The following is a 26,708-nucleotide window of genomic DNA, read 5'->3' as shown; positions in this document are numbered from 1 at the left end:
AGAGAGGGACTGGAGAGGGTTGCGTTGTATGAAGATCCGATGAAAGATAACAGGCTATTGCAATAAGAGGGCAAGAGAGAGGGGTGGGGGCAGAATGACGCTGATTCGGGGCTATTGATCTCTCCCTCCCCTCTATATGGGGTCAGTAGTTTGATCAGAGCGCGCGCAGGATCACACAGAAGAGCCACGCGCTTTTGCCATGTAACACGAAGCGGCGCGTACAGAGATATCCAACAGGACACTCATCACCAATCCGATCCCGTCTGTCTCTAACCTGATGACGGGAAATAATCAGATTATCCAGCAGGACAGGAGAGCGACACGTTATATCTTTGAAGAAAAGTAACTGGTGTGGATTGACAGATGATGGTGCGCTCGAGATCAACAGATCTGACCATGAATCCGTTCCGAATCTCCGTGATGATGATGTTCATCTTCGCATCTGTTCATATCTCGTGCCCATCGCAGTTCCCCAGTCCGCTCATGTAAGTACTTTGATTTTGTTGTGTGTAGAAGAGTGTCAGGGTTTCAACTGTTGATTAAAATGCATTTTTTATTTCATTCAGGTCGTGCTGGATGCACAAGGCACAAACTATTATTTACTTGTGTTTAACGCAGCTTAACTTGCCCCTATAATGGTACATCCAAAACGGAAACGTAAATTTAAACTTATAGACAGAATATAAATTCTGCTGGGTTTGATGTTAACAGGCAACGGTTGTTTAATAATAAAGCAGAGAAATTCGCAATCAATATTATGAATTATCCTGAATGATTAAGGGTGAGGAGTCAGACATATTGCAGTTTCCCATTATTGATTTGTTTAATGAAAAAAGCTTTCTTTTAAGGAATAGTTCGCTTGAAAATGACAATTCTGTCATTATTCACTGACCATGTTGCTTCAAACCTATGACTTTCTTCTGTGGAGGAAAAGAGAAGATTTTTCCATACAAGGAGAGCTGATAAGCACAATTGTTAATATACAAACAAAAGAACAAAAAGCACCATAAAATTGTTCCATATGACGTGCACTGTAAAAAAAAAAATATTTTCATGATTTGTTATCACAACATTTTTTCTTTTGTCAAATCAACTTATATAATTAATGTGGTTCAGATAACACAAATTTTTGAGTTTCTGTTGATTAAACCAATCGCCTTCATTGTATTAACTCAAATTTTTAATTTAAATGAACGTAAATTTTTAAGGCAACTTACTTTTTTTAAGTTAAGCCAACAATTCTTATTTACAGTGTGTGAGCTATAGTCTTCTGAAGTCTTTTGATTATGAGCTTCACCTCCAGTAAGCTTGAGAACTGCTGTGTCCGAATCACTGAGTCATTGAGTTGAACTGTGATTTGTAAAAGAATCAGTCCAGTTTGTGAACTGGTTCAACTCAAGAATAGGCTCAAAAGAATGATTAGTTCACTGCTCCTGTGATCTGTTCGCAAACCCTTTTCGATTATCAGCGAATGACAAATTATAGTCTGTTTATCTCACGAAGCTATTTTGTATTGTGTTTATGTGCTTCAGTTGGTTTGTACTGACACTGATCTTAAAGGTTAAAGAATAGGTTAAAGGTTTCCATTTCACTTCCACCTTATGTAATCTTTTCCTGTGATTTAAGGTTTTTCACTTTACAAATATCATTTAGCCCTTGATATTTACATGAAAAAAAGGTCATACTTTATTTTACCTTTCTAAAGATGTTCAGATTGTTTGCCTTAACAAAAGGTTACTTGAACAAAAGTCCAGCATTGTGTCTGTTAATATACAGTATTTTATAACACTATTCAACAGAAGTGCAATGTGACCATCTTTGGCAAACAAATGATTGTGTTTGTGAGGGACAGATGTGACCTGACAGATGGTTGAGCATTTTTTAGTTTCTAAGTTGGCAAGTCTTTTGTTAACTTGATGATATTTAAATTAGTCTGTATATGAGACAAGTTATATCTTATGAGAGAAGTAACTTTAAACCGTTGTGGATGATTTTGAATTTGTACAGAAAAATATTAATGTGGATATAGATCCCTGTAAGACCCATCACAGTACTTTGAGGTATTCCTGTTTTTTCAGGACAGATGCATCTGAGATGAATTGCCCTTATTGTCTGCAACTTCTTCTTAAAAAGTGATAGTTTCACCAGGTGGTTGTGACAGCTGGACAAGAGAATAGGAAGTTTTCTCTCTGTTACAGTCTTAACATGCCACATTTTTTTTTTTTTTTTACATGATTTTAAAAATACATAAACTGTCATTTGTGAATGCAATATAACACAGAATTAGTGTATTTTTAAATTGTGACTGGTCTCACATTGTGTTTTATTGCATGGTGTGAAGAGCATTAATGCAATGCATTAATACCCATTTACAAAGATTATGTAGCTGGACCTTTTTATTTGACCACCTGTTTCTTCTGCTCTAGAATGTATTCAGTAAAAAGAAATCTCTTGGGTGGCCTGAACTAACGTAGATTGATACAAATGGCTGTAAAAAACAGGGCACAATTGTTCCGCATAACAAGTGTTTTTCTTAAATGGGCTCTTCCGGTAGATTTCTGAGAATTTACGTCAATAATGCCTAATGCCTTGCATTAATATAAAGGGGGGAAAACTGTGCCTTTGTTATTTTCAATTACTGAAAAATGTTCCTTGAAAAGGTTACAGCAGTATAGTATACCGTATGTGAATTAAAAGTGAATTAAAAGTTTTAACAACTTAAAGTATTAGTTCACTTTAAAATGAAAATAACTTCAAGCTTTACTCACCCTCAAGTGTATATGACTTTCTTCTTTCTGATGAACACAATCGGAGTTATATTAATAAATATCCTGATGCATCCAAGCTTTATAATGGCAGTGAACAATATCTAGCTTCTGCCAGACCGCCTTCCGTATTCAACTTTTTGAATTCGGAAGGCGTAGGACGTAGCGTAAGCGTTTTGAACTGCGAGAGTTTTACACTTTCTTCGTAAGTTGAATGCGGAAGGTGGAAGATAGATATTTTACTTTATAACTTGTTAAATATGGTTATTTTTTCCTACACAAATGCATCACTTCGCTTTGGAAGGCCTTTATTAACCCCCAGAGCCGTGTGGAGTACGTTTATGATGGATGGATGCACTTTCTTGAGCTTCATACTCGTTGGTCCCGTTCACTGCCATTATAAAGCTTGGATGCATCAGGATATTTATTAATATAACTCTGATTGTGTTCATCAGAAAAATGAAAGTCATATACACTTAGGATGGCTTGAGGGTGAGAAAAGACTTATTTCAAAATCATTTAAAAAAATTGTAACTATTCCAAACTTTTGCCCACCAGCGCATAAATCAGGTTTTTTAATCAATTGTGCAATGCAAAAATGCACTGAGCCATAAACACTTTGATTTCTGTCTGTTCTAGAATGTGCAACGGTTGTTGAGACCATTACTGTTGGAGAGAGAGAAAAGATGCATCAAGACAAAAACATCAAAAAATTAATAAAACACATTTGAATTTTCCTCCCATCTGTGCCTCTGATACACTTATAAAGGAAGTCAGAGTACTCAATAACTAATCCACTCAATTTGGAGTGACATAAGCCACACTGCTCTTCTGGTTTCTTTCAATTGCTAGTATTAGTGCAGAAACAGGCTCTTTTAAGAGGGAACTGAGGGAGGATTCCCACAGAGAGATGACGCAGGTGATCACTGTGACTGTGTCCTCCTGACAGCCAGAGACACCTGTCCCTCAGTCCCACACTGGTCCACTTAAGGACACAGAGACACCACTCACCTGTGGAGGGAACAAGATACAGGTTATGCTGCAGGAGACGGTGTGTTTGAGAGCACACAAATGCAGGTTGTAAAAGACAATTTTTTATTTTTAAATAATAGCATTTATAATAGAAGCTTAGCAGACAAGCAGGCCAGATGGTTAAAACTACAAAAATTAATTACCTAAATTCTTAATTAAAATGAGCTGTGCAGGTTGTCTAAATCATCCTTTTAATTATTAATTTTAATAATACCATTCAAAAGTTTGGAGTTTGGGTTTTTTAAGAAATACATTAATACTTTTATTCAGCAAAGAGGCGAAAGTGACAAACTTTTACATTGTTACAAAACATTTATATTTCAAATACATGCTGTTCTTTTGATCATTCTATTCATCAAAGAATCCTGAAAAAAGTATCAAGTTTCCACAAAAATATTAAGCAGCACAACTGTTTTTAACACTGATAATAATAAAGAAATGTTTCTTGAGCTGCAAATCAGAATATTAGAAGGATTTCTGAATGATCACAGGAATAAATTACATTTTAAAATATATTAAAATAAAAAGAGGTCATTTTAAATTGTGATAATATTTCACAATATTACTGTTTTTCCTGTATTTTTGTATTTGGCTTGGTGTACATTCTTTCCATAACATCATACTGACCCCAAACTTTTGAACGGCAGTGTATGTTTGACAGACTTGCATTCAAGGTGTACGGTTTATAAATTAATGTATTTCCTGAGAACCAAACACTGACTTTGGTGTTTTTAGTGCCATGCTCTACAGTTTAAGCTACAGGAATGTTCAATCTTTCCTCCTTTTGTATGACTAATGTAATATTTTTTAAGGAAGAAATAATGACAGGATTTGTCAAAGCATGCAAATTTAGTGGCATTAGAGACAAGTCTGACGTCTACTGGTGCCCCCTTAAAAATAGGTGTTTGGTGCCCCGGCCTAGACTCTTACATTGTTCCTAGCAGCAACTGTATAGTGTTATGGAGCTTAGACATAAGTTCTTTTAAGAAAAAAGCTTAGAGTCACAGTTCTGTTCCCTTGTCAGATGAGCGCTAATCCTCAGCCTGTAAAGGGATTAAATAGCTTATTATAGAGGAGCGCAGGGAAATCTCTGAATGGACCTTGGAAATGGAAGTGAATGAAAGCACACATTCACTGGAATAAACTCATTATGATCACTGACAAATTACCTTTTTGCAGAATTCATCTAAAGAACTGTGGCCATTTCCTTTGACTAGACATTTTATCTTACCTACTGTACTAGATATATCTTTTAATTTAGGATAATGCTGTGTGGAAGTACCATTAAAAGATACATGAACAGTTAGGTAACACTTTACTTGTGGCCTGTATATATATACTACATTATAGTATATAAAAGTATACTTATTGCATTAATTATGCCTCATAATAGACCTGTAATGCTAGGTGGCTGAGTGCTAACAAAAATATTCTTTATTATAATCCACATAGAAAACTATGGAGACCGTAGGAGATATAAACAACCATATAACATTGACGCACAAACAATATTGTACCAAGGAACTAAACAGAACAGGGAGTATATTTACACAGGTTTAAACAAGGCTTAACGAGGGCAAAGGTGAAAGTAATCCGTAATCAAAAGACAAACAGAACAGGTACGTGGAATCAGGAACTATGGAAACTAATTAATAAACAGGGAAACTAACTAGGAACTAAGGAGAACGGGAACAGAACAGGAAGGCGCGTCTTCGCGGCATAACAGTTTAACTGAGGAAGGAGGGTGGAGGCTATGGATGAGGATGTGGAGCAGATGAAAGGAGGAAACAGAGAGGCACTGGTGGTGGGAGAGACCTGGGTGTCGATGCTGGTGGGAGAAGCTAGAGTGCATCCATCCATCTAACCATCATGTTCAGACGGTGGAGCCAGGGTGCCTGAGGACTGAGGCAAAGCCAGTGGGACCAAGGACCGAGGTGGAGCAAGATGGAGCCGAAGGGGTGGAGAGACGGAGCGCAGCGGACAGCTCGTAAGTCCATGGCGCAGGCAGGGTGACGTCTGACCAAGGCTCAGCCGGAGGGACGAGGGAGCCTGGTGGAGCCTCAAGGACGACGGTATCTGGTGGAGATAAGGGAGCGAGGAGCCAAAGCGGCACGACAGGTCGACGGACCGAGGTGTAATGGGATCAGAGGCTGGAGGCGGATCCTCGACTTTCCTGGACAACGCACAATGGAGTGGTGTAAGAGAAGGAGCTGAGGGACTGAAAGGAAACCAGTGGAGGCAGGGGCTGAAGGACTGGAGACTTCGAGCTGGGCTGAACCAGTGAGGACACAGGAGACTTTAAGCTGGGCAGGACTAGCGGGAATGGGATAATCAGGAAAACTTGGTCTTTCATTTCAAAATAATTCCCAGAGGCCAGTCACAACACATCCACAGCGGTGTTTTGAACTGCGAGAGGCGTTACACTTTCTTCTTAAGTTGAATATGGATGGCTGTCTGGCGGAAGCTAGTTATTTTACTTTATAACGTGTTAAATATGTTTTTTTTTTTATTTTTTTTTTTTTATACAAACGCATCACTTCACTTCAGAAAGCCTTCCGTTTAAACCCCGGAGCCATGTGGAGTACATTTATCATGGATGGATGCACTTTTTTAAGCTTCAGACAGGTGGTTTCCGTGCACTGCCATTATAAAGCTTGGGAGCATCAGGGTGATTATTAATATAACTCCGACTGTGTTCATCAGAAAGAAGAAAGTCATATACACCTAGGATGGCTTTAGGGTGAGTAAATCATGGGATAATTTTCATTATAAGTGAACTAATCCTTTAAAGAAATGTCATCAATAGGCTGGGAGTAAAGAATATATAATATATATCATATAAAATATATAAATTAATATAATATATATACAATATATATTTATATATACAATATAAAAAACACTGTTACTGTATATAAAGGTTGAAAAAATATTATATTATAAATTATATAAATATTAATTTTCACAGCAATAAAGTAAATCATATGGGCCTATTTTATTTTTCTAATTATATTAATCTTTAATTTTTAATATTTTGTATTATATTATATTCAGTTACAAGTAAAAAAAAAATTAGGCTGACGCTGTAAGTGACATGAACAAAACAATATTTAGTAGCACAAAATTCATGATCGTGACAGACCTAACTGCGATAACAATTATTAAAATATCTAATGCATTACAGTATACATTATTAATACTTTTATAATGCATTATACTCTACATCAGGCTTCAAATTAAGTGTTACCAAAATCTGCAGACATTTAGACTCGGGTGCATTAGTGCCTGAAAGGGTTGTGAGAATATTTGCTTCTCTTGCACCATAAAACATGGCAACATGTGTGGTTGAAAGTTTACTAGGTAGCGTGCAACATCTGTAAGCAAGCCAAAGTCCTGTGATTGAAGGAGGCCTGGCTAGTAATGGCTTATTTACAGTGTGTTTTAAAGAGTGTGTGGGATTTTACATTGCTGGAGGCATCTACTTGCAAACAGGATATTGTGACTTAGGATACTTAGTGGTATAACCATATCTGTCCACCTCTGCTTGTTAGAAAGCACCTCAGCCAACAGATTGTCTCATTGCAACCTACATCTGTGCTTCTGTGTTTCCAGCCCCTGAGGGAAAAGGCTATGACAGAAGAATAGAATGAGAACTAGAGGAGAAGAATGGAGGAGCCTATATTAAATTCAGAATTTTTTGCAGCCCATATATCTTTTTTCACTTTCCTTTTCAAATTCAGTTCTGACCCCAATATAGAGAGCACCGGAGGGTTCTATTATACTAGTATTGACGGTTTGGGTTCAGGACCTAAACTTGGACGGCTGCTGTGGATATGTGTGTTTTTGTTCTTCTGGGAAAGAGAGTAAGACCCTGTCCTCCTGTGGAACACAAAGCCGATGTGAAGGTCCTGAATGTAGCCACAGAACATTTGCTACTCAGCTTCTTTGATGTAGACGGCAGTCATTTGGTCCCTCACAACAAATACATCAGAGGGCAGAATGTTTTACTGAATATTTCTGTGCAGTGCCACGTAAGTGAGTGAGCGACTCAGTCACTGTTTAATAATCAAAGATAAAAAATGTCTTAATATACACTACCGTAAAAGGTTTGTGGTCAGTAAGATTTTTTCAGTTCTTAATTAAGAGTTTCTTACGCTCACCAAGGATGCATTTATTTGGTCAAAAAAACAGTAAAACAGTAATATTGTGAAATATTATTACAATTTAGAATTCTTATTCTATTTTTTTCCCCCTGAGACTGCAAAACATAATTAATCCAGTCTTTAGTGTCACATAGGCTAATTCTTCAGAAATCATTCTAATATGCCGATTTGTTGCTCAAGAAATATTTCTTATTAGGGTACGCTTACATGACAACAAAGAATAAAACTAGATTTAAATTCAAAGAGACAACATATTCTATGCATGACCTGATGTTTTATTCTTATTCAAAGTGAGGTGATGTAAGCATTATGGAGCGCTAAACACTCTCATGTAATGCAAGTTTCATTTATACTCGAAGCCAGAGGGCGCTCTCTCGCAGAAAGTCCAAAACGTACTCATAGAATTGATAGCATATGACTGTCCAGGAAATCCCTTATTTGGACAAAAGCATCCAGCAGCTATGGCTGTAACTGAATAAAAAGCAGAAACATTTTTACTGATGAAACGTGAAGATAATAAACAACAATATATGTGACCCGTGCTGGCAAAAGGAGTCGAAATGCGCACACGCTAATTTCGAGCTACAGGCAAATCAAGTGGAAAAAAATGTAAATTTTGGTCGAATTTGAGGTTTTCACAAAAATGAGTTCATTAAGCCCTCATCTAGTGATCCCAATGCTCCAAATAGCAATTAAACATCTAAAAGTATCTTTATTTGTATGTTTTCTGAGAGGAGCACCTTTCCCTTGTACATGAAAATTGCTGTTTTTCTCTGCTCGCTTCTCAATGACTCACGCTTCCTCTCAGCACAAGTTTGGTATCGTTTTAAAGCACAGCATTCCAACTTTGTGAATATTCATAGTGAATTCTCAATGGAATACGTCTGAGCCAATGAAATGTGATTTTCAAACTCATGATAATGTAAACAAAACGATCTCACTCTCGCTGACTGACAGATCCGAAGATGCCTCAAAGACAAAGATGCCACAGACAGCACGTGATCACGATATATACACTTATAGGATTAGCTCAAGAACAGTGCGTAGAGAGTTTCATGGAATGGGTTTCCATGGCCGAGCAGCTGCATCCAAGCCTTACATCACCAAGTGCAATACAAAGCGTCGGATGCAGTGGTGTAAAGCACGCCACCACTGGACTCTAGAGCAGTGGAGACGTATTCTCTGGAGTGACCAATCACGCTTCCGTGTCTGGCAATCCGATGGACGAGTCTGGGTTTGGCGGTTGCCAGGAGAATGGTACTTGCCTGAGTGCATTGTGCCAAGTGTAAAGTTTGGTGGAGGGGGGATTATGGTGTGGGGTTGTTTTTCAGGGGTTGAGCTTGGAACATTTAATGCTTCAGCATACCAAGACATTTTGGACAATTTCATGCTCCCAACTTTGTGGGAACAGTTTGAGGATTGCCCCTTCCTGTTCCAACATGACTGCGCACCAGTGCACAAAGCAAGGTCCATAAAGACATGGATGAGCGAGTTTTGTGTGGAGGAACTTGACTGGCCTGCACAGAGTCCTGACCTCAACCCGATAGAACACCTTTGGGATGAATTAGAGCGGAGACTGCGAGCCAGGCCTTCTCGTCCAACATCACTGCCTGACCTCACAAATGCGCTTCTAGAAGAATGGCCAAAAATTCCCATAAACACACTCCTAAACCTTGTGGAAAGCCTTCCCAGAAGAGTTGAGGCTGTTATAGCTGCAACTCCATATTAAACCCTACGGATTAAGAATGGGATGTCATTAAAGTTCATGTGCACGTAAAGGCAGGCGTCCCAAAACTTTTGGCAATATAGTATATATTTTTCCTATAGATATTTGGTTTTGGCTTGGTGTGTGCCAAATCTGATGTTATTACCAGGGATTTCAAGGTATGGTTGCTGGGTCATTTTGTTTTGGAAACTTCAGAAAAAAAAGAAAAAAAAAAACTTTTTCGACTTCAAACAGGTGTAGCTCAGTCATTTTTATTTTTTTTGTCTGATTCCAACAAATTATACATCATGAAAGTTTTTTTAATAGAGAAAATTTTTTAATAAAATTTGCTCATTGTGACTCATTTTGCCAGCACGGGTCACATATGGTGTTCATATGTGTGTTTTTAAAGCCATCTCGGGACATTTTCATAACATTAAAGTGTATGTATAATGCAGTGCTAATTGACATAGCCTTTATTACAGTATAAAAAAAAAAAACTTGTATTACTTCTGACATTTCTGTCCCCCTCACTTCTGAAATGATGGCTACACCCTTGACCCCAACTGCACATTTTTGATGTTTCTCTCTCTCTTATCTGACACACCCATCTAAGGTCTTGGGAGGTGTGTTTGACTGTGCAGACCAAAGTCCCTTGGCCCAGACGGATCAAGGTATGACATCAAAGTACTACAAGACGGCTCAGTATGCTCTCACGGTGCTGTGATGTCATACACCGATCGTTCTGGGCAGCGCCGCTTCAAGTCAAACACACTTGTCTAACAAGGTGATGAGTTGTGTTTGATTAGGGAGACATCTGTGCAGTACTGGGGGTTGGGAACCACTGGTCTAATGAACATTGTCAATGCATCAGAAATACACAGTTCTTCAAGAGATATCTCCAGTTAACTGACTTCACACTTCACACACACCTCCTGAATTTCTCATCATGGTCTGGATAATTTTAGATCTGTGATCACAGAGGCCACGAAAGACGTGACTTCATCTTGATGTCCATGAATTTACTCTCTTTTTCATCCTGTATATAGGGACATCAAGAAATATATTGAAGAAGGAGAGTGTGGTTGTACAGTAGCATTAATTATTAATATTAATTGGATGTTATATAACCACGGAGAACATTCATTGGAACCAGTGACTTCTCAGAATTTTGTCTTATATAGAGCAGATCTGCAACCGTTAACAGTTTACAAGATTAACAGTTCTTTCTCATTTTCTCAAAAATAACATTTTGAGGGATTGCAGGCGCCTTCCATTTTGTACACATTGTGCTTTTATTTTGAAGTCCTTGCAACATGTTCTTAATTTGTATTTGTTCACTAATTGTTTCCAGGTAAGTGCCATTGAAAGTCTGCTTTGTGTTTGTATAACCGTCTTGTTTTTCCTGTCCTTTGTTTGTAATGTTTGGTATGTCCAAACAAGTTTGTTAAGAAGTTTTCTGCCTTGTCTTACTTGATAGATTTTCAAGTCTTGAGCAGTGAAATGAGCAATCATTTTTTTCTTTTTAAATCAGGGAGGGCCACACAAACTTCAAAATAAAAGCACAATATTTACAAAACCACATCAAAAACAAACCTCTAAAACCATTTCTGAGGTAAACTCTGTACACCTGTTTATGCTAGTGTCATGTGTTTGTTCTGAAGGACAGTGTTTTTCATCTTGAGTACTTGCTTGCAATGTGCTATCTGACTATTTAGTCGTTTATAACTGCCTCATGCTATTTTTAAAATGTGCATATTAAAAGAACCTGTTATGAGATCACATTTACTGCTGTTCCATACTGCAAATTGCTTTCAATTTAATATGACTCACACATGTAGCTGCCTTCATGACTGTGATTTAGTTACTTCATAAAGTCTTTCCTATCACATTTTCTGATCCCTCTAGGTGTGTATATAGATTGCAGTTGAAATATTTAATTTGGGTGTTTGTGTTTGCAGGATAAAAGAATGGGTAGATCAACTGCAGCAGGAGCTGGTTTCTCTAGCAGACACAGCCAGCGCTGGGAATGATCTTAAACAGGTCAGATGTCCAATGGCCTTCACACACACACACCTGTACATACTGATGTATGTGTATTTTGATGTGTATTTAAACAAACAAATTATGAGTGAGAGTTAAGCCTCAATAAAAGCCTGCTTAATTATCAAAACAATCATTACCGGTAAACCTTCATCTTGTTACTTCATTATGAGAGTCCCTAATGAGTGTCTTTTTCTCTCTGTTACGGCAGATCTTTATGGATAATCAGAATTATTTCACTGTGGAAACAAATAATGCGGCACAGCTTGTGGAAACAGCGGCACGGAATATAGAAAATTTTTTGAAGAAGCGAGCCACAGCTCTACAGGTAAGACAATCCTGTTTTAAAGTCAGTATGAAACGGAAGTTGTGATAGTCTTTTCTTCCCTATTGTGACGTATATCGGAGTGGGGTCTTAATGTTGTCTATTGGGAATTGATTGGATCATTCTGGTTTGCTATTGCTGTGATCTCATATGAGTGACAGGTTGTGCAGCCAGTAAATACGTCATCAGAGAAGAGAAGAGATGTCACTGCAAAATGAAGGGGAAATTATTTTGATCAAATATTATTAACATGAATTAAAAAAAAAAAAAGATGAACATGGATAAATCATTTATAATAAATGACGCAATATTCCATAAAATATTCCACAAATGTCAATTTCGATTTTATAGTAACTTTAATTAATTATATTTTTTTCATTTAAATACGTATTTACGTAAAATAAGTATTAAATACTTAAGTCTCTCTCTCTCTCTCTGTATGTGTGTATATATATATATATATATATATATATATATATATATATATGGCTGTATATCAGTACGGCTGTGATTTGGCTGTAGGTAATCACAGCGTGCTGATATACAGCCATATCGCACGGCTACGCGTGTGATATTGCGTTTATACAACAGTTCAATGGCATGAGTGTGTAAATAAATAGAACTAGTAACGAAGGAATGTTGAGTCCCTCCATTGAAACTCATTGCATTTTGTACAATATTATTGAGAGAGAGAGAGCATTACCTGTGTCTGATATTCATTCTTCAGGTCGATGTCCATAATATTAAATCCATTATAAAAATCCGTTTGAATGTCCGCTGAGGAAAGCGATCTTTGTATTTGTCCTTTTTACAGCTAAGGGAATTTTCCAAACTACGCTAAAACGTCCTTTGTTTACAAACGTCCGTTTCAATTTAAAAGTCTCTTGCGACTGACTCATTTACTCGCAAAGTTTGCCGCCATCTAATGGCATATTAATGTAACTTTCACTCAATCCATATTACGCACTAATGGACTTTCTCAATACCAAATACAACATATTATTTATATAAAATAATATTTATTGAACAACAATATTTAAATTAACAACAATAGCCATTATAAATGACAATAGGAAAAAACACAATTGTACAATTCAGTCAAAAATTACAAAGGCAGTGCTCTACAGGACGTAAGTTAAATATAGCCTTAATATTAAATTATTAAATTTAACATAGCCCAATTTGATTTGCTCTGGAACAAGTAATAGATTAATTAGACCAAAGATTGCCCATTTTATGTACCCAAAACGAATTATATCTCATGTTTAGCCACTATAAGAGCCAGTGGCAAATCTGAAGCTGTTCTCGGCAGGTACACAAGCACTGAATGGCCGCTGACGGCCTGGAGCTCACTTCTCCGAAAGCGTCTAAACAAATTGTAAAATAGGCGCTATGATTAAATATGAATCACATATTTCAGGTCTAAACAACTACATTCTCACATAAAAAACTATTAAAACTACAGTTCGTGGTACAACAAGTGTAGTATTTGTAAAAAATACGGTGTATTTGCTCAGCCGTAATGACAGTCGCTTCAAGCGGAGTGATACAAACAGTGAAAAGGTAAGAGTGCTGTTATCACTAAAATATCGCACGGCTATCAGCCAATCAGATTTGAGGACCAGAAAGAACTGTTGTGTGTGTGTATATATATATATATATATATACTTAAGTATAGATAGATAGATAGCATAACACAAATTGTGGTTGCTAGCATAATTATAGGAAGCTTATTTAGTTGCTTATCCGGGGTTGAATAGATGCCCCATAGACACCAAAATAAAACTGCATCTACCCTTTTGTGTGCTTTTACTGACCTGCATCTGATCTAAGCATCAATGAGTATGTGTGTACTTTTGTTTGTATGTGCATGCACACGCCAGCTGGCATAGCCTTTGGACGGCGCAGCAATGGAAAGATGGATGGATGGATGCCAGCAGGTTATAATTGTTATCAGCCTTTGAAAGATTCTGGGTGTCTGAGCCCACTGCAGATGTGTCGGGCTTTCCCGGTTCACTGATGCCAGTCTGCAGACCTGGAGGGGGTTGGCATCGCTGCTGTGTTTATGTGTGTGGGGTTTGTCTACCCGTGGGTCCATTAGCATGCAGAGGAAGTCTCAGGAGTGGTCAAGGCTGTCAGGCAATTATTGTATAAGTTTGTGTGAATAATGTTGTTGTCTTTGCAGAGAGGCAGGAGAGGGAGAGGGATGTTTGGACTGGTCCTTCTCAGCCCATTACTCAGGTGTTCCCTCGTCTTTTAGTGACAGATAGACAGGCCTTTGGGAGTTTTCTTTGCTCTTTCACTCACATCTGTCTCAATAACATACCCGTGCTCTTGTTTTTCATTCCCCTTCTCTTTTGGTCTCCCCAGAACACTTAACATTGACTTAAATATTTCACTAGAATAGATTTAATCTTTTTTGCGTCACAATTTGTCTTGTGTATACGGACAGGAAGATTAGAGCAGGCTGATGGAGTGATGGTTTCGTTTGAGGTTTTGCAAGACCAGATATAATGCCTTTTCTTGGAAATGCCACAATGAATCATTTACTAAGCAGCTAATGAGGAGCTGTTTTGCTACTGTACTTAAGTTGTGAGAGAAGGCTGTTTGTGTAAATAGTATTGATTGCTTTTCTATATTTTTTTTACTTTTTTGTGTGGTGCTTATAATGGCACAGGCTAAGTATTAAACTTCGACATGCAGTTAAGAAAGCATGCGATGTGGATATGTTTGCACAAATGGATATGTTTGCACAAGTGATATGGATATGTTTGCACAAGCTCTGCAATTCACTGACATCATGTCAACAGATAAGGTAATTAAAATTACATTATGATAGTTTGATTATAAAGTATATTTGAAGCTATAGACTATACTGTCTATGTGAGACAATAGTTTGAATTAATCTCTTTTCTTTGCATGACACAATGACATCACAGTACAGAATGGCTCTTTTTTCATTAACCTGAACCATTAAACGACACATCCTTTTGATTTTCCTGGTTAAAAAAGTCCTTCACATAAAAATCAGTCGACAGGCTTTAAAGGCACAATATGTACGATTTTTGGATTAAAATATCCAAAACCACTAGAACAGGGTTATATATTTTGTTGACTTGTGTACTTACATTATCCCAGATGTTTCCAAAAATGTTTAAATCCAGAGAAATAAGTCATTTTTACATAGGACACGGCCCGTGTCTGTGCGTCGCCTATCAATAACATCATACCTGCGTTACACTCGATTTCCGGTTTTATTTTGTAGAAATCATGGAAACACCAAAGACGCTTTAATATATTATATGTTTTATTAGACAAAGGAACTGTTTGGATACATTTGTAGACAGAAAACTAATCATTGTTGTTTAAAGGGGACCTATTATGCCCCATTTTACAAGACGTAAAATAAGTTTCTGATGTCCCCAGAGTGTGTATGTGAACTTTTAGCTCAAAATACCCCACAGATAATTTTTTATAGCATGTTAAAATTGCCACTTTTTGGGTTTGAGCAAAAACACGGCGTTTCAGTGTGTGCCCTTTAAATGCAAATGAACTGCTGCGCTCGGCCTAAGAGGGCGGAGCTTCAAGAGCTCATTCTCCGGTGTCAGGACAGGAGCCAGTCAGGACGCACTATAATGTCAGAAACTGCGAATATATGCTGCATGGAGATAGAACAGGTATATTTTAGCTCAATTACGGTTATAACTTATATTGTCTTCTTCACTATATTAGTACAAGCCTGTTGTACCGGACCCCGTCCGAATGATGGCCAAAACTTTACAGATGAGTTTCATGATGTTTATTGTACTTCACACAAAAGATGAAGCGTCCGTTTTCACTCTAGAAAATCACTGTAAGAGCTTAATAAAACAGTGCAAGTGTGCATTAAAATATTATCCATAAACTCTCTCTCTCTCCCTTGCATTATCATCAACATACACAGCGAAGTACAAAGAAACACTCGTTACAACTAACAGTAAACAAACATATAAAGACCTTATGCCATTTCGGGTGGTGCTTAATAAACTGGTAAACTTTATATCCGTAAATCAGCTCCGATGAACTGTAATAAAGTGCTCTCACCTTCATAACTGCCATATCCAGTATCACTCTGGAGACTGTAAGCTGGATCACAAACAGTTTGTACTGATCTGTCCTTGAGTAATGACTTTTTAGCACAACCTCTGTTTTGTATTGTCCCTTTGTATTGACATTCTTTCACAAAGCAGTCCGGTGTGAAATGATTCACGCAGACATAAACAAATTTCGGTAGAGTTTCCGTCTTCAGCGTCTCAGATTTAGGGAGTAAATGGAGAGAGTTATGTGGATTAATACATCCAGCTACAGAACACCTAAAACGCTTGGGAGACATTCTCATCAGTGCAGCAGTGGCGGACTGTACAACTGGCTGTGAACTTGCTCAGGGCGATTCCATGTTAAAACGGCAGTGTCTGTCAACATTCGTGGGCGGGGCCTGTGGCTAATGTGACATCACACTGCCAGGGATCTAGAAACGGCTTGTTCTGAGACACTGCTTATGATTTATGGGGATTAAAAAAAAAGGAGTGTTTGGATTTTTATCATTATAGGGTGGTTGTGTACACACACTGCCAACACACATTTATAGCCAAACACCATGCAAAAGTGAATTTTGCATAATAGGTCCCCTTTTAATCTCGTTTTCTTGATTTACCGTGAGGCGAACTCTAGTGGTGAAAAAATACATGGTGTGCCTTTAATAGACAACCTAGGTCCTAGGAAGATAGATGGGGAACATCTCGTTTTTTTTTTACGTTTCGCTACAAGCTGTTCACACAATAAAAAAGCGATTAATACATGGAAATTCTTACATACTGTATAGCCCCCTTTAAACTTATTTTAATTTGTTGCCAAAGTAACAGTTCTAATTTTATTTAGTATAGGGGTTTCATCTAATATTTATATTTTATATTATTTCAGCTTTATTTCAATTAACAAAAGTTTTCTTTGGAAAATGTAAGAATCTAGTTGATATGATTTTTGCATTGAAATCATTTGCTGCTTTTTTTATTTAATTTGAGCCACAAGTGTGCTATTTTCCAAAAAATAATTATTTAATATTACTTAGAAATGTGCAATTAATTTATGAAGATCTCCCATTGACTGTAGAATGTTAACTGAAATCTAACTGACAGTGATGACTTCATTGTATTTTGCATACTGAATTGTGATTAGTCTTTTGCATTCATTTGAATACTGAATTATAATGTGGTCTTTTTTGCATCTATTTAACCTTCTATTCGCCTTTACGCTGCAAATATGGTGTCAGGCTGTGTGTTGATTCTTATGCACAGCTGACAAGATTCTGAGCTTTGATTCGGCTTTTCATTAACAGAACTAAAGCTTAAAATCTAATCTTAGCTAAAATTTTAACATTATTCTTTTGCTGCCTCACATCCACTGCTATTTCCTTAAGGAAATGCAAATGTTTTTTTCACATTCCTTTTCCATTTTTCCCTTCTGATTGATGAAAATTTTAATCGCAGGCATAGCTTCCCCTAGTGCTCCCGTCAGCTGACTAAATAAAGGACTGGTATAGCATCTGTCTCTCTTTTTCTCTCCACTGCACCATTCTGAAAACACAGACGCAAACCCTCAGCCTTCTCAGCTCCAACCTGTGTGATCTGCTTTGATAATGCAGATGAAACGCAGCGTGGCTTGGTTTCAAGCTCGGCAGTGGATGTTTAAGTTTCACATGTGGTCTGTAGGTATTTGCCTGTTTACAGAATGTTTCTAATAATCACAGGTCAACAGTTAGCTGTGCAGCACCTAAATAAGCAGCAACCTCTCACGTGTGTTGTGTTGTGTGTGTGTGTGTGTGTGTGTGTGAGTGTGTGTTCTTGTATACATGATTTATGAGGACACAAATGTGTATAATGACATGGGTATTATGATGCAGACAGTTTTCTGTGATGAGTTTAGGGGTAGGGGTAGTGTAGGGGGATAGAATATACAGTTTGTACAGTATAAAAACCATTATGTCAATAGAGAGTCCCCGTAAACCACATAAGTGTGTGTGTGTGTGTGTGTGTGTGTGCGTTATATATATTTGACTGTTTACCAGTAGGGAGCTTATCCTGCATTGTCCGTGGAGAGGTGGAAATCTTAGCTGTCATTAATATATGTATGTGTGCTGAAGGGACTTGTCATTTTGAAATGCTTTTGTGTGTGGATGTGTAGATGGCACATGCAAACACTCAAACATAATACATACAGTGGGGTCTTTTACAGGCATTTTGGCCATTCATTTACATGACAACGGCGTATCGGGGGCCTGAAAACACAAACTATTGAAAATGGGTTTCAAAGTGAAAGTACCCCATGACTATTTTGTTTTAAAAAACGATACCATTATCTTCTCCGTGTAAACTACAAATATGTGAATTTGTGAAAACGGTGACGTCATGCTCATGCATATTATGTGTTCAGTCTATAGTTGCATAGTGTTTCTTTACAAAGTGACATCGCCAACTACTGGCCTGGCATGCGTAATACAGCGTTTTTAGTTGTTTTCGCAGATTTGTGTGAACGGAGATCGCTTTGACAATGTCGTCTTTATGTGAAACTTTTCAAAAGCGCAAAACTTTTCCGTTTTTAGTGCATTGTTGTCATGTAAATGTCCCCTTAGACTACATTCAATGTCTATTTTAAACCTGGAAATAAAGTAATATTTCAAAAAAAAAAAAAAAAAATAATTGAAATAATTTGTCCCATTATTTTGTTTAAAATGAAATTTAATAATAATAATAATAATTATTATTATTATTCCATTTTTGAGCCATTGTACTGCTGATAATATAATGGCCAATAGAATAACTGTATTGTATTGAATAGATAAATGAGAAAAATAGAAATAGAAAAATTGCATTTTATTGACTTTAGAATTATTTAAAATGAAATGTTATAATAATAATGCTAATTATTATTATTCAATTTTTTTGACACATTGTACTGCTGATAATATGACTAGTAATATATATAAAAAATTGATTGAATTGCATTAATTGAAAAAAAAATATTAAATTGAATTTAGAATAATTTAAATTGAAATATAACAACAACAACAGTAACAAAAAGTAGTATTGTTGTTGTTGTTGTTGTTAACATTTTTTATTATTAATTTTTATATAATAGTAATAACAACAACAACAATTTAATTTAAAAAATAATATTTTTAAAAACATATGATCAGCAAAATTTTTTCTTTAGTTTTTGATTATTTTACTCAGAATATTTTCACCAATAAAAGAATACAATAAAAAATAATTGTATTAAATTAGAAAATTGAAAAGTTGAAGCATTCTCAATAGTGGTATCAAATATATAGAACTCCAAGACATGGCTGAAAGGCTTTTATCCAAGTTACAACCAGTCATCTCAGTCATTTCAGCTGTGACTATACCTGCAGTATATGTGTGTGTGCATGGGTTTAAGTTGATCGATCCAGTGGCCTGGTTGTCTAAGACAAGTCTGGTCTCAGCCCTGTGTTTGATCCTGTCTGTTTCAACATGCATTATTAAACAGCCCTCTCCTCCCCTTGATCAGCACCATATCTGAGATAACCAGCCTCCAGCCGGCCACACTCATCCTAGGGCATGTTGGTGCTCAGCAGGTTGCGCTCTTAAGTGGCCGTACTGAGCCGCAGCGTCTGTGTTGCCCGCTGGGCACAGGAAGGGTCCTCTCCACCTTCTGTAGATCGCATAAATCCCATGACTTCAAATTATTTCGGAAACATTGCCGAGACCAGGCGTCACATCATGTTACTGTTTGCCACTCGCGCCCACATTCCAAAATTAGTTAGTGAAATGTTTACCGCCTAATTAAAAGGCACTTTGTCCATCTGTGCGATGAAGTTTTTTTTGTTTAGTTGTTTAATTATCTTCTCTAGACTGTGCATTTTTGCCTGTTCAGTCCATCTAGATAGTGAAATGTTTACCGCCTAATTGACTTACATTTTCTCAATCTGTGGTGGGGGGTGTTCAGATTTTCACAGTTCTGTCCATATTTTCCTGTTAAGCAATCTCAGAGGAGACAATGTTGAATATCATACTGAGACCAAGCAGAATTACTGCAGAAATTATTGCTTCTAGGCCTGGCACTCCAGAAAATATGCATTTTGTCAGGCAGGGAACTTGTAATTTTTTACATAATTGTTATCTACAGAAAATCATGGTGAATAATTCACCCCCTTCATGTTCGTATTAATAATAGATGCAAGGCGTTTGTTTGAGAATAGCTAGATCGTTGTTATCCCCATGCAATCGGAAAGGTTGCTTTGCAAGAGGGAAATGGATAGCTACATCAGAGAATTTCAGCTCATAAAGTCTATCAGTGTTCAGCTAATTTTGAATGATTTGTTTGAAGTTTAAATCCACTGTATTACTAGCAAATGGGGCATTATCTCCCAGGGTGTTTTATGAGGGGCTCTGACAATGCCCCGTTTTAAATGAGGCATTATCTCCCTGGGTGTTTTATGAGGGGCTCTGAGTTTTTATATTTGTATATTTATATATATATATATATATATATGTGTGAACAAACCTCTTCCAGAAGCTCAAACATGCTGTGTAACACACAAGAATGAACCTCATTGGTTACGCAGTACGTTTGAGCTTCCGGAAGACGTTTGTTATTGTGTGTTATTCACATTCGTCTAAATTAAAATTAAGCCTCATTAAATCTGATCGTCATAACAAATGGTCATGTCTCTTCAGAAATTTGGACTAAACTGCTTGATTCGTATGTATTAGTTTTCCGATCTCTTTATGAAGTTTTTGAAGCATCAAAGTGGTAGTTGCAAAGGCAGTCTATGGAAGGAAATCTGACAGCATTTTGTCATCAAAAAGATCTTCATTTGTGTTCTGAAGATGAACGAAAGTCTTACAGGTTTGGAACAATATGAGGTTGAGTAATTAATGACAGAATTTTCATTTTGGGGTGAACTAACCCTTTAATCTCCAAATGAATGTAGAAACAACATACAGTATATTTTAAATATTTGATCATCCAGAATCAAAGCAGTTATTAAGCACTTCACAGTCTTCACTGCATAATTTAGATTACATTTTTTTTAAAGCTACAAAAGTTATTCAGTTAAGAGCAGTGAGTGGTTTTCTTTTTCTTTTGTTCTTTCTTTTGTTCAATGCTAGCTAAAGGATGAAGGAAAAAACAGATGCGTTAATTGTTAAACATTTTTAACGTGTCAAACTGAAAGAAGTAATCGAATGCTTTAATGTGTTAATTTTGACAGCATATATATATATATATATATATATATATATATATATATATATATAATATATATATGTGTGTGTGTGTGTGTGTATGCTGTCAAAATTAACACATTTAAGCATTCGATTAATTCTTTCATATATACATATATATATGTGAAAGATATATCGAATGCTTAAATATCAAGAGGTGCATCAGTTTTGGTCAAGATCTTGTATTGACAATGGAAGCGTTGAGCACTCTGTAAAGTCTACTTCAGCACATCCCAAAGACTTTCAATGAATTTAAGGTCTGGACTCAGAGGTGCCAATTCATGTGTGAAAATGATTCTTCATGCTCCCTCCCAACAATTTTTTCATAATGTGAGCCTGCTGAATCTTGACATTGTCATCCTGGAATATGGACATAGCTACACACTCCATCAATTAGGCTTAGAAGAACTGTTGCCAAACATATAACATGCTAGAAACATAATAATCACTGCAATAATGATCCAGTCATAGACTCTAAACAGCGACTTTGGATTTAAATAGGCAAATGCTTAAGAATGTCTCATTATTTTCCATGATGATTTAATTCTCATTTGTGACTCTGGACCACAAAACCAGTCATCAGTGTCAATTTTTTTAAATTGAGATTTATACATTTTCTGAAAGCTGAATAAATAAGCTGGTTTGTTACGATAGGACAATATTTGGCTGAGATACAACTATTTGAAAATTTGGAATCTGAGGGTGATCTTGAGAAAATCGCCTTTAAAATTGTCCAAATGAAGTCCTTAGCAATGCATATCCACTCACAAAAATAAATTTTTGATATATTTATGGTAGGAAATGTACAAAATGTCTTCATGGAACATGATCTTTATTTAATATCCTAATGATTTTTGGCATAAAAGAAAAATCAATAATTTTGACCCATACAATGTATTGTTGGCTTTTGCTACAGATATACCCGTGCGACATATGACTGGTTTTGTGGTCCAGGGTCACATTTGAGTAATTTTTAACTGTATTGCCTTAAAGAGAATTGTTTTCATTATTAGTGTTTTTTGGTAGTGAAAAAATGCTACCAGGATGTAAAAAGACAATCTAAATATGTGATTATTTTTGCAAATGACTATGATAAGAATTTTTTTTTAGGTAAATTAAGTTAAGGTAATGACAATGGGGGGATTTTTTTTTTACTAGAAAATATCATGGTACAGAAAATCTTGATAGGCATCATTTTACAGACAAAATTGTGGTGAAAAATGGCCCCAGCCTATAACTCAAACTCTGTTCTTGACCCATTTAATCTTGTAAAGATTATTACAGTGCCAGCGGTGGCATCTAAGTGATGTGGCCTTTGTCCTCCAGCTGTTGTGTTGGTGTTTATTATGTCTGGCTGTGTTATTTCTGTTTGATAATGTGCGCTGGGGTGTGCATGTTCTCAAAAACTGAATTATTAATGGATTTGTGTGTGTGGCCGTTTGTAAGAGCCATGTGAAAAGTAATTAAGAGCTGAATAATTTAGATTAAATCACCTTCATGTGTGTGTGGGAGAGAGTGGTACACGGAGGATTGAAGAGAGTAATTAGTCATTTAAGGTTGGCTTGGGGCAAAGCTGTTGTCTCTATACATTCTTCGATCCTTCCTTTAGGTCTTCATTTGACACTTGAAATGATTTCTCTGTCCCGAGTGCATATATCCCAGACTGCCTGTTCCCTGCTATGTCAGATCATTAAGCACAGCTAAAGTGTAGCCTAATCTTTCTGACACCATCTCAATTTGCGATCCTTCACCTCCAGGCGAAATATGTCCATTCGTACAGACAAATGACATGAAGTCCACCCCAGAGGAAACTTTTATTGCTCAAAGGTTGCTCTTTCTGTTCAGAACAGTTAAAGCCAGCATGAAATCAAAATTGATGTTTTTTTTGTTTGTTTTTTTACTTTCTTGATACATGTTCCTGGTCTTATTTTGCATAATTTAACAGGATGCAAAAAAAATGAAATAAATAAATAAATATTGTGACATTTATCAAATACGTATTTTGTTCTGCTCTGAAAAAACGTTGTTTTTCGACTGACATCTCCTATTAGATAAAGTTAACCTATGAACCCAAGAAGCTTTAGCATTGGGATACTCTCATGTGAAAATGCATATTCAATGAAAAACAAGGTAGGAAAGGACTTGATTTTAACCTTTTGCAGTTGAAACATAAGAAGTGTCTTATGTTTGCCAAGGTTGCATTTTTTTGAGCAAAAATGCAGTAAAAACAGAAATATTACCATTTAAAATACTGTTTTAATATATTTTAAAATGTAATTTATTGCTGTGATGGCAAAGCTGAATTTTCAGCATCATTACTCCAGTCTTCAGTGTCACATGATTCTTAAGAAATCATTCTAATATGCTGATTTGCTGCACAAGAAGCCTTTCACCTTATTACTAGTTGAAATGGTTATGCTGCTTAATAAAGTGTGGAAAGTGTGGAAGTGTTTTTATAGGGCTGTCCCCTAATAGTCAACTAAACGTTAGTTGACTAGAAAAGGCTTAGTCGACCAAGGTTTTATTAGTCGGTTAGTCGAAGAAAAAAAAATTCCACAGGATGTGGCAAATTCACGCAGTCCGTGATTGACAGATCATTAACGGCGGGTCTTTATGGTAATTACAGTAGCCTGTCAGGCAGGAAATCCAAACGTTCGCCTATAATTCATCGACTTCAAATATGACTTATCATTTGAAACATGTAAGTAGTAGCAACTTTACATGTCTGCTCGCTCTAACGCTAACCTAGATAAATGTGCGCTATAACCTATTATATATATCCAAGTGTTTGTGCGGAGTGTGGAAGGCAGCTAAAGTATAGCGCGCTTTACATGGAGGCGTCGGTGCGATAACATTTTTTTCAACTTAAAATACTCCATCATTTTTTGTCATACAGATAAGAGTAATACATCATTCCGAACTGTAAATGATGAACTGAGATGAGTCAGCATCATCAACTTCATCTTTGCAGCCGACACTGACTCACCCCCCCCCCCAGTATATTTATGAAATTAAATTAATATAAATGTGCGATTAGTCGACTAATGGCTTAAATGAAAGACTACTAGTTGACTAGGAAAGTCTTTAGCCAGGGGCAGCCCTAGTTTTTTACAATATTCTTTGTTGAACAAAAGTTTGAAAAACAACATTTATTTTAAACAGAAATCTTCTGTAACATTATAAATGTCTTACTCTCATTTTAGGTTAATTTAATCCATCCTTGATGATTAAAAGTATTATTATTATTTATTTATTTATTTATTTTAAGTATGTATGTAGTGTATGTTTTTAGTAACTTTCTGGATATATGGAAAATTGGATGAGAAATGTTTGAGTTCATATTGAATTATCTTCTAATGTGAATTTTGATTGTTGACAGATCTGTTTTATGAAAAGATCTCTTCTAAAAACTAGAGAAGATGTGAGTTTTTTCCTTTTTAAATGTCATTTGATCTCCTGTTAGTTTAACGGCTTTTCTAGAAAAAACAATTGAATTATGAGATCTGGTTTGTGATTTGTATTTCTTATAGGAGAGCTCAGGATGAGAAAATATCCAATAAACACTGCATATGTGTGCTCTCCAACATAAATCTGGACGTTTTCACACATATCTGTCAGACTGTGATATCGGTTATGTAATCTAACGTCTATCAGCCGCCACTTATCTGGTGTCATTTGGCTCTATTTTCAGTGGTGTTATATACAGAAGTTGTATCATGTCTTGGTTTATTGGTGTTTCGCCTCGTTATGTGTGTGTGTGCGAGTTTGTACGGGACATCAGCTTGCATCCACGTGTGTCTGTGTGCCTTGTAATGAGTGTGCTTGATTACTGAATCTGTGTGTCTGGAGCAGATGCTGCCTTTCGTCCTCCTGTGAATATCCTCACATCAAACGAGAGCGGCCCAGAGGAACTTTCTCTCGCATTACACACACGTAATCAACTGTCGGAGCTGCACAACAGTGCTTTTCAAAGCACAGGCTGACAGAGAATGTATAGCACAGCACAGCACAGCACAGGGTGATATAATGCAGCATAGATCGACATAACGTGGCACAGCTCAGTGAAATGTGTTGTACAGGCAGATGGGTTTGTCTTGAAACGATCACGTTCTGATGTCTGCGCAAGAGACCAGCAGTTTCATATCAAAGCAGGCTGTGTACAGAGGATTTTTAATAAGCCCAGACGGCTCAGTGACATCTGCGTTACATTCACTGGTTATTTTTCTTCATTCTCTAATGGAGTCGTAAATTCACAGCTCAGATTCTCGTTTAATTGACACGTTATCAGGCTTTGAAAGCTTGTTTGTGGTGTTTGTATGAGGAATGATGCCTATATAAAGGATTTTAAACTGCTACCCCCATGCAAACAGTGATTTAGAGAGTGAGTATGTGTGTGTGTGTGGTCCTGGTAAACCCTACATAAACCCTACGTTATGAGGACCAGATAGTTATACCAGCAATTTTTGACCTTTTGGGGACATTTTCTGGCCCCCATTTGGAATGCAGCTTAAAAATCATACTAAATTATGTTTTTTGAAAATGTAAAAATGCAGAAAGTTTTCTGTGATGAGTAGGTTTAGGGGTAGGGTGAGGGTTAGGGGATACAGAGCTCTAGACTCATTCTTCCCACTGGTCGCACTGGTGCGACTAACTTTCTCAGTTGGTCGCACCGACTTACAATTTGGTCGCACCCTTTTTTTATATTAATCATAATGACTTTGCATGTTGATGAATGGTTCTCTTAATTTGCATATGCTGGTTTTGCATTGATGTACAGATTGACAGTGAAAAAGCTTGATATTTGCAAAATATTTTAATCTGTACATTGTTTCCAACAAGCATAAATTTAAAAGAAAACATTACTAAAATATTATCATATATAACACATATAACAAAAGTATTATTGCCATGGGTGTTATTATTTTATTAAAGTATTATTTCCATGGCGACGCATCATGCTTGTCACGTGACACACCACAGGCACAATAGCGCTGTATGGCAGATGTATCGCTTTTATTTTGTTTTTCCTTTTTTATTCAAAATATTCACAAAATTGTTGGCTATGTCATTAACTACCTGATATTCCGATTCTCAAATACATATAAATGAATGCGAATGGCTTTTGTTGTTGAAAAAAACTTTATAATGATCATGTTAGTTGATCTATATTTTGCGTCATGGGCGCCGCCATGTTAGTTTGCGCCACAGTTCAGAGAATCGGATCTGTCAGATTTACAACACGTCAGTTCACTCACAATAGAGTAAACTTTATAGTTACTTACACAATGTGTATCTGATATGAATAAAACATCTCGTCAATTTATATTTTTGAATCGCACAAATGCGACTTTGTCAGATTTTAACTCGCACATT

General features: G+C 36.6%; 1 protein-coding gene across 2 annotated transcripts in view; it reads left to right on the top strand.

Moving 5' to 3' along the window:
* The window catches only part of LOC127500200 (voltage-dependent calcium channel subunit alpha-2/delta-1), a 127,581-nt gene continuing 100,873 nt past the window's right edge, over positions 1–26,708 (top strand). For both annotated transcript variants that reach the window (XM_051871165.1, XM_051871166.1), the window contains exons 1-3: positions 1–485; positions 11,627–11,708; positions 11,920–12,036. In XM_051871165.1, the coding sequence (XP_051727125.1) occupies positions 364–485; positions 11,627–11,708; positions 11,920–12,036 (321 nt within the window). In that variant the 5' untranslated portion in view covers positions 1–363. The remainder of the gene's footprint in view (positions 486–11,626; positions 11,709–11,919; positions 12,037–26,708) is intronic.

The sequence above is a fragment of the Ctenopharyngodon idella genome, chromosome 18 (genome assembly GCF_019924925.1).
Source record: "Ctenopharyngodon idella isolate HZGC_01 chromosome 18, HZGC01, whole genome shotgun sequence".
NCBI classification, from domain to species: Eukaryota; Metazoa; Chordata; class Actinopteri; order Cypriniformes; family Xenocyprididae; genus Ctenopharyngodon; species Ctenopharyngodon idella.
Note: the sequence above shows the minus strand (reverse complement) of the source record. Positions and strands in the feature narration are given on the sequence as shown.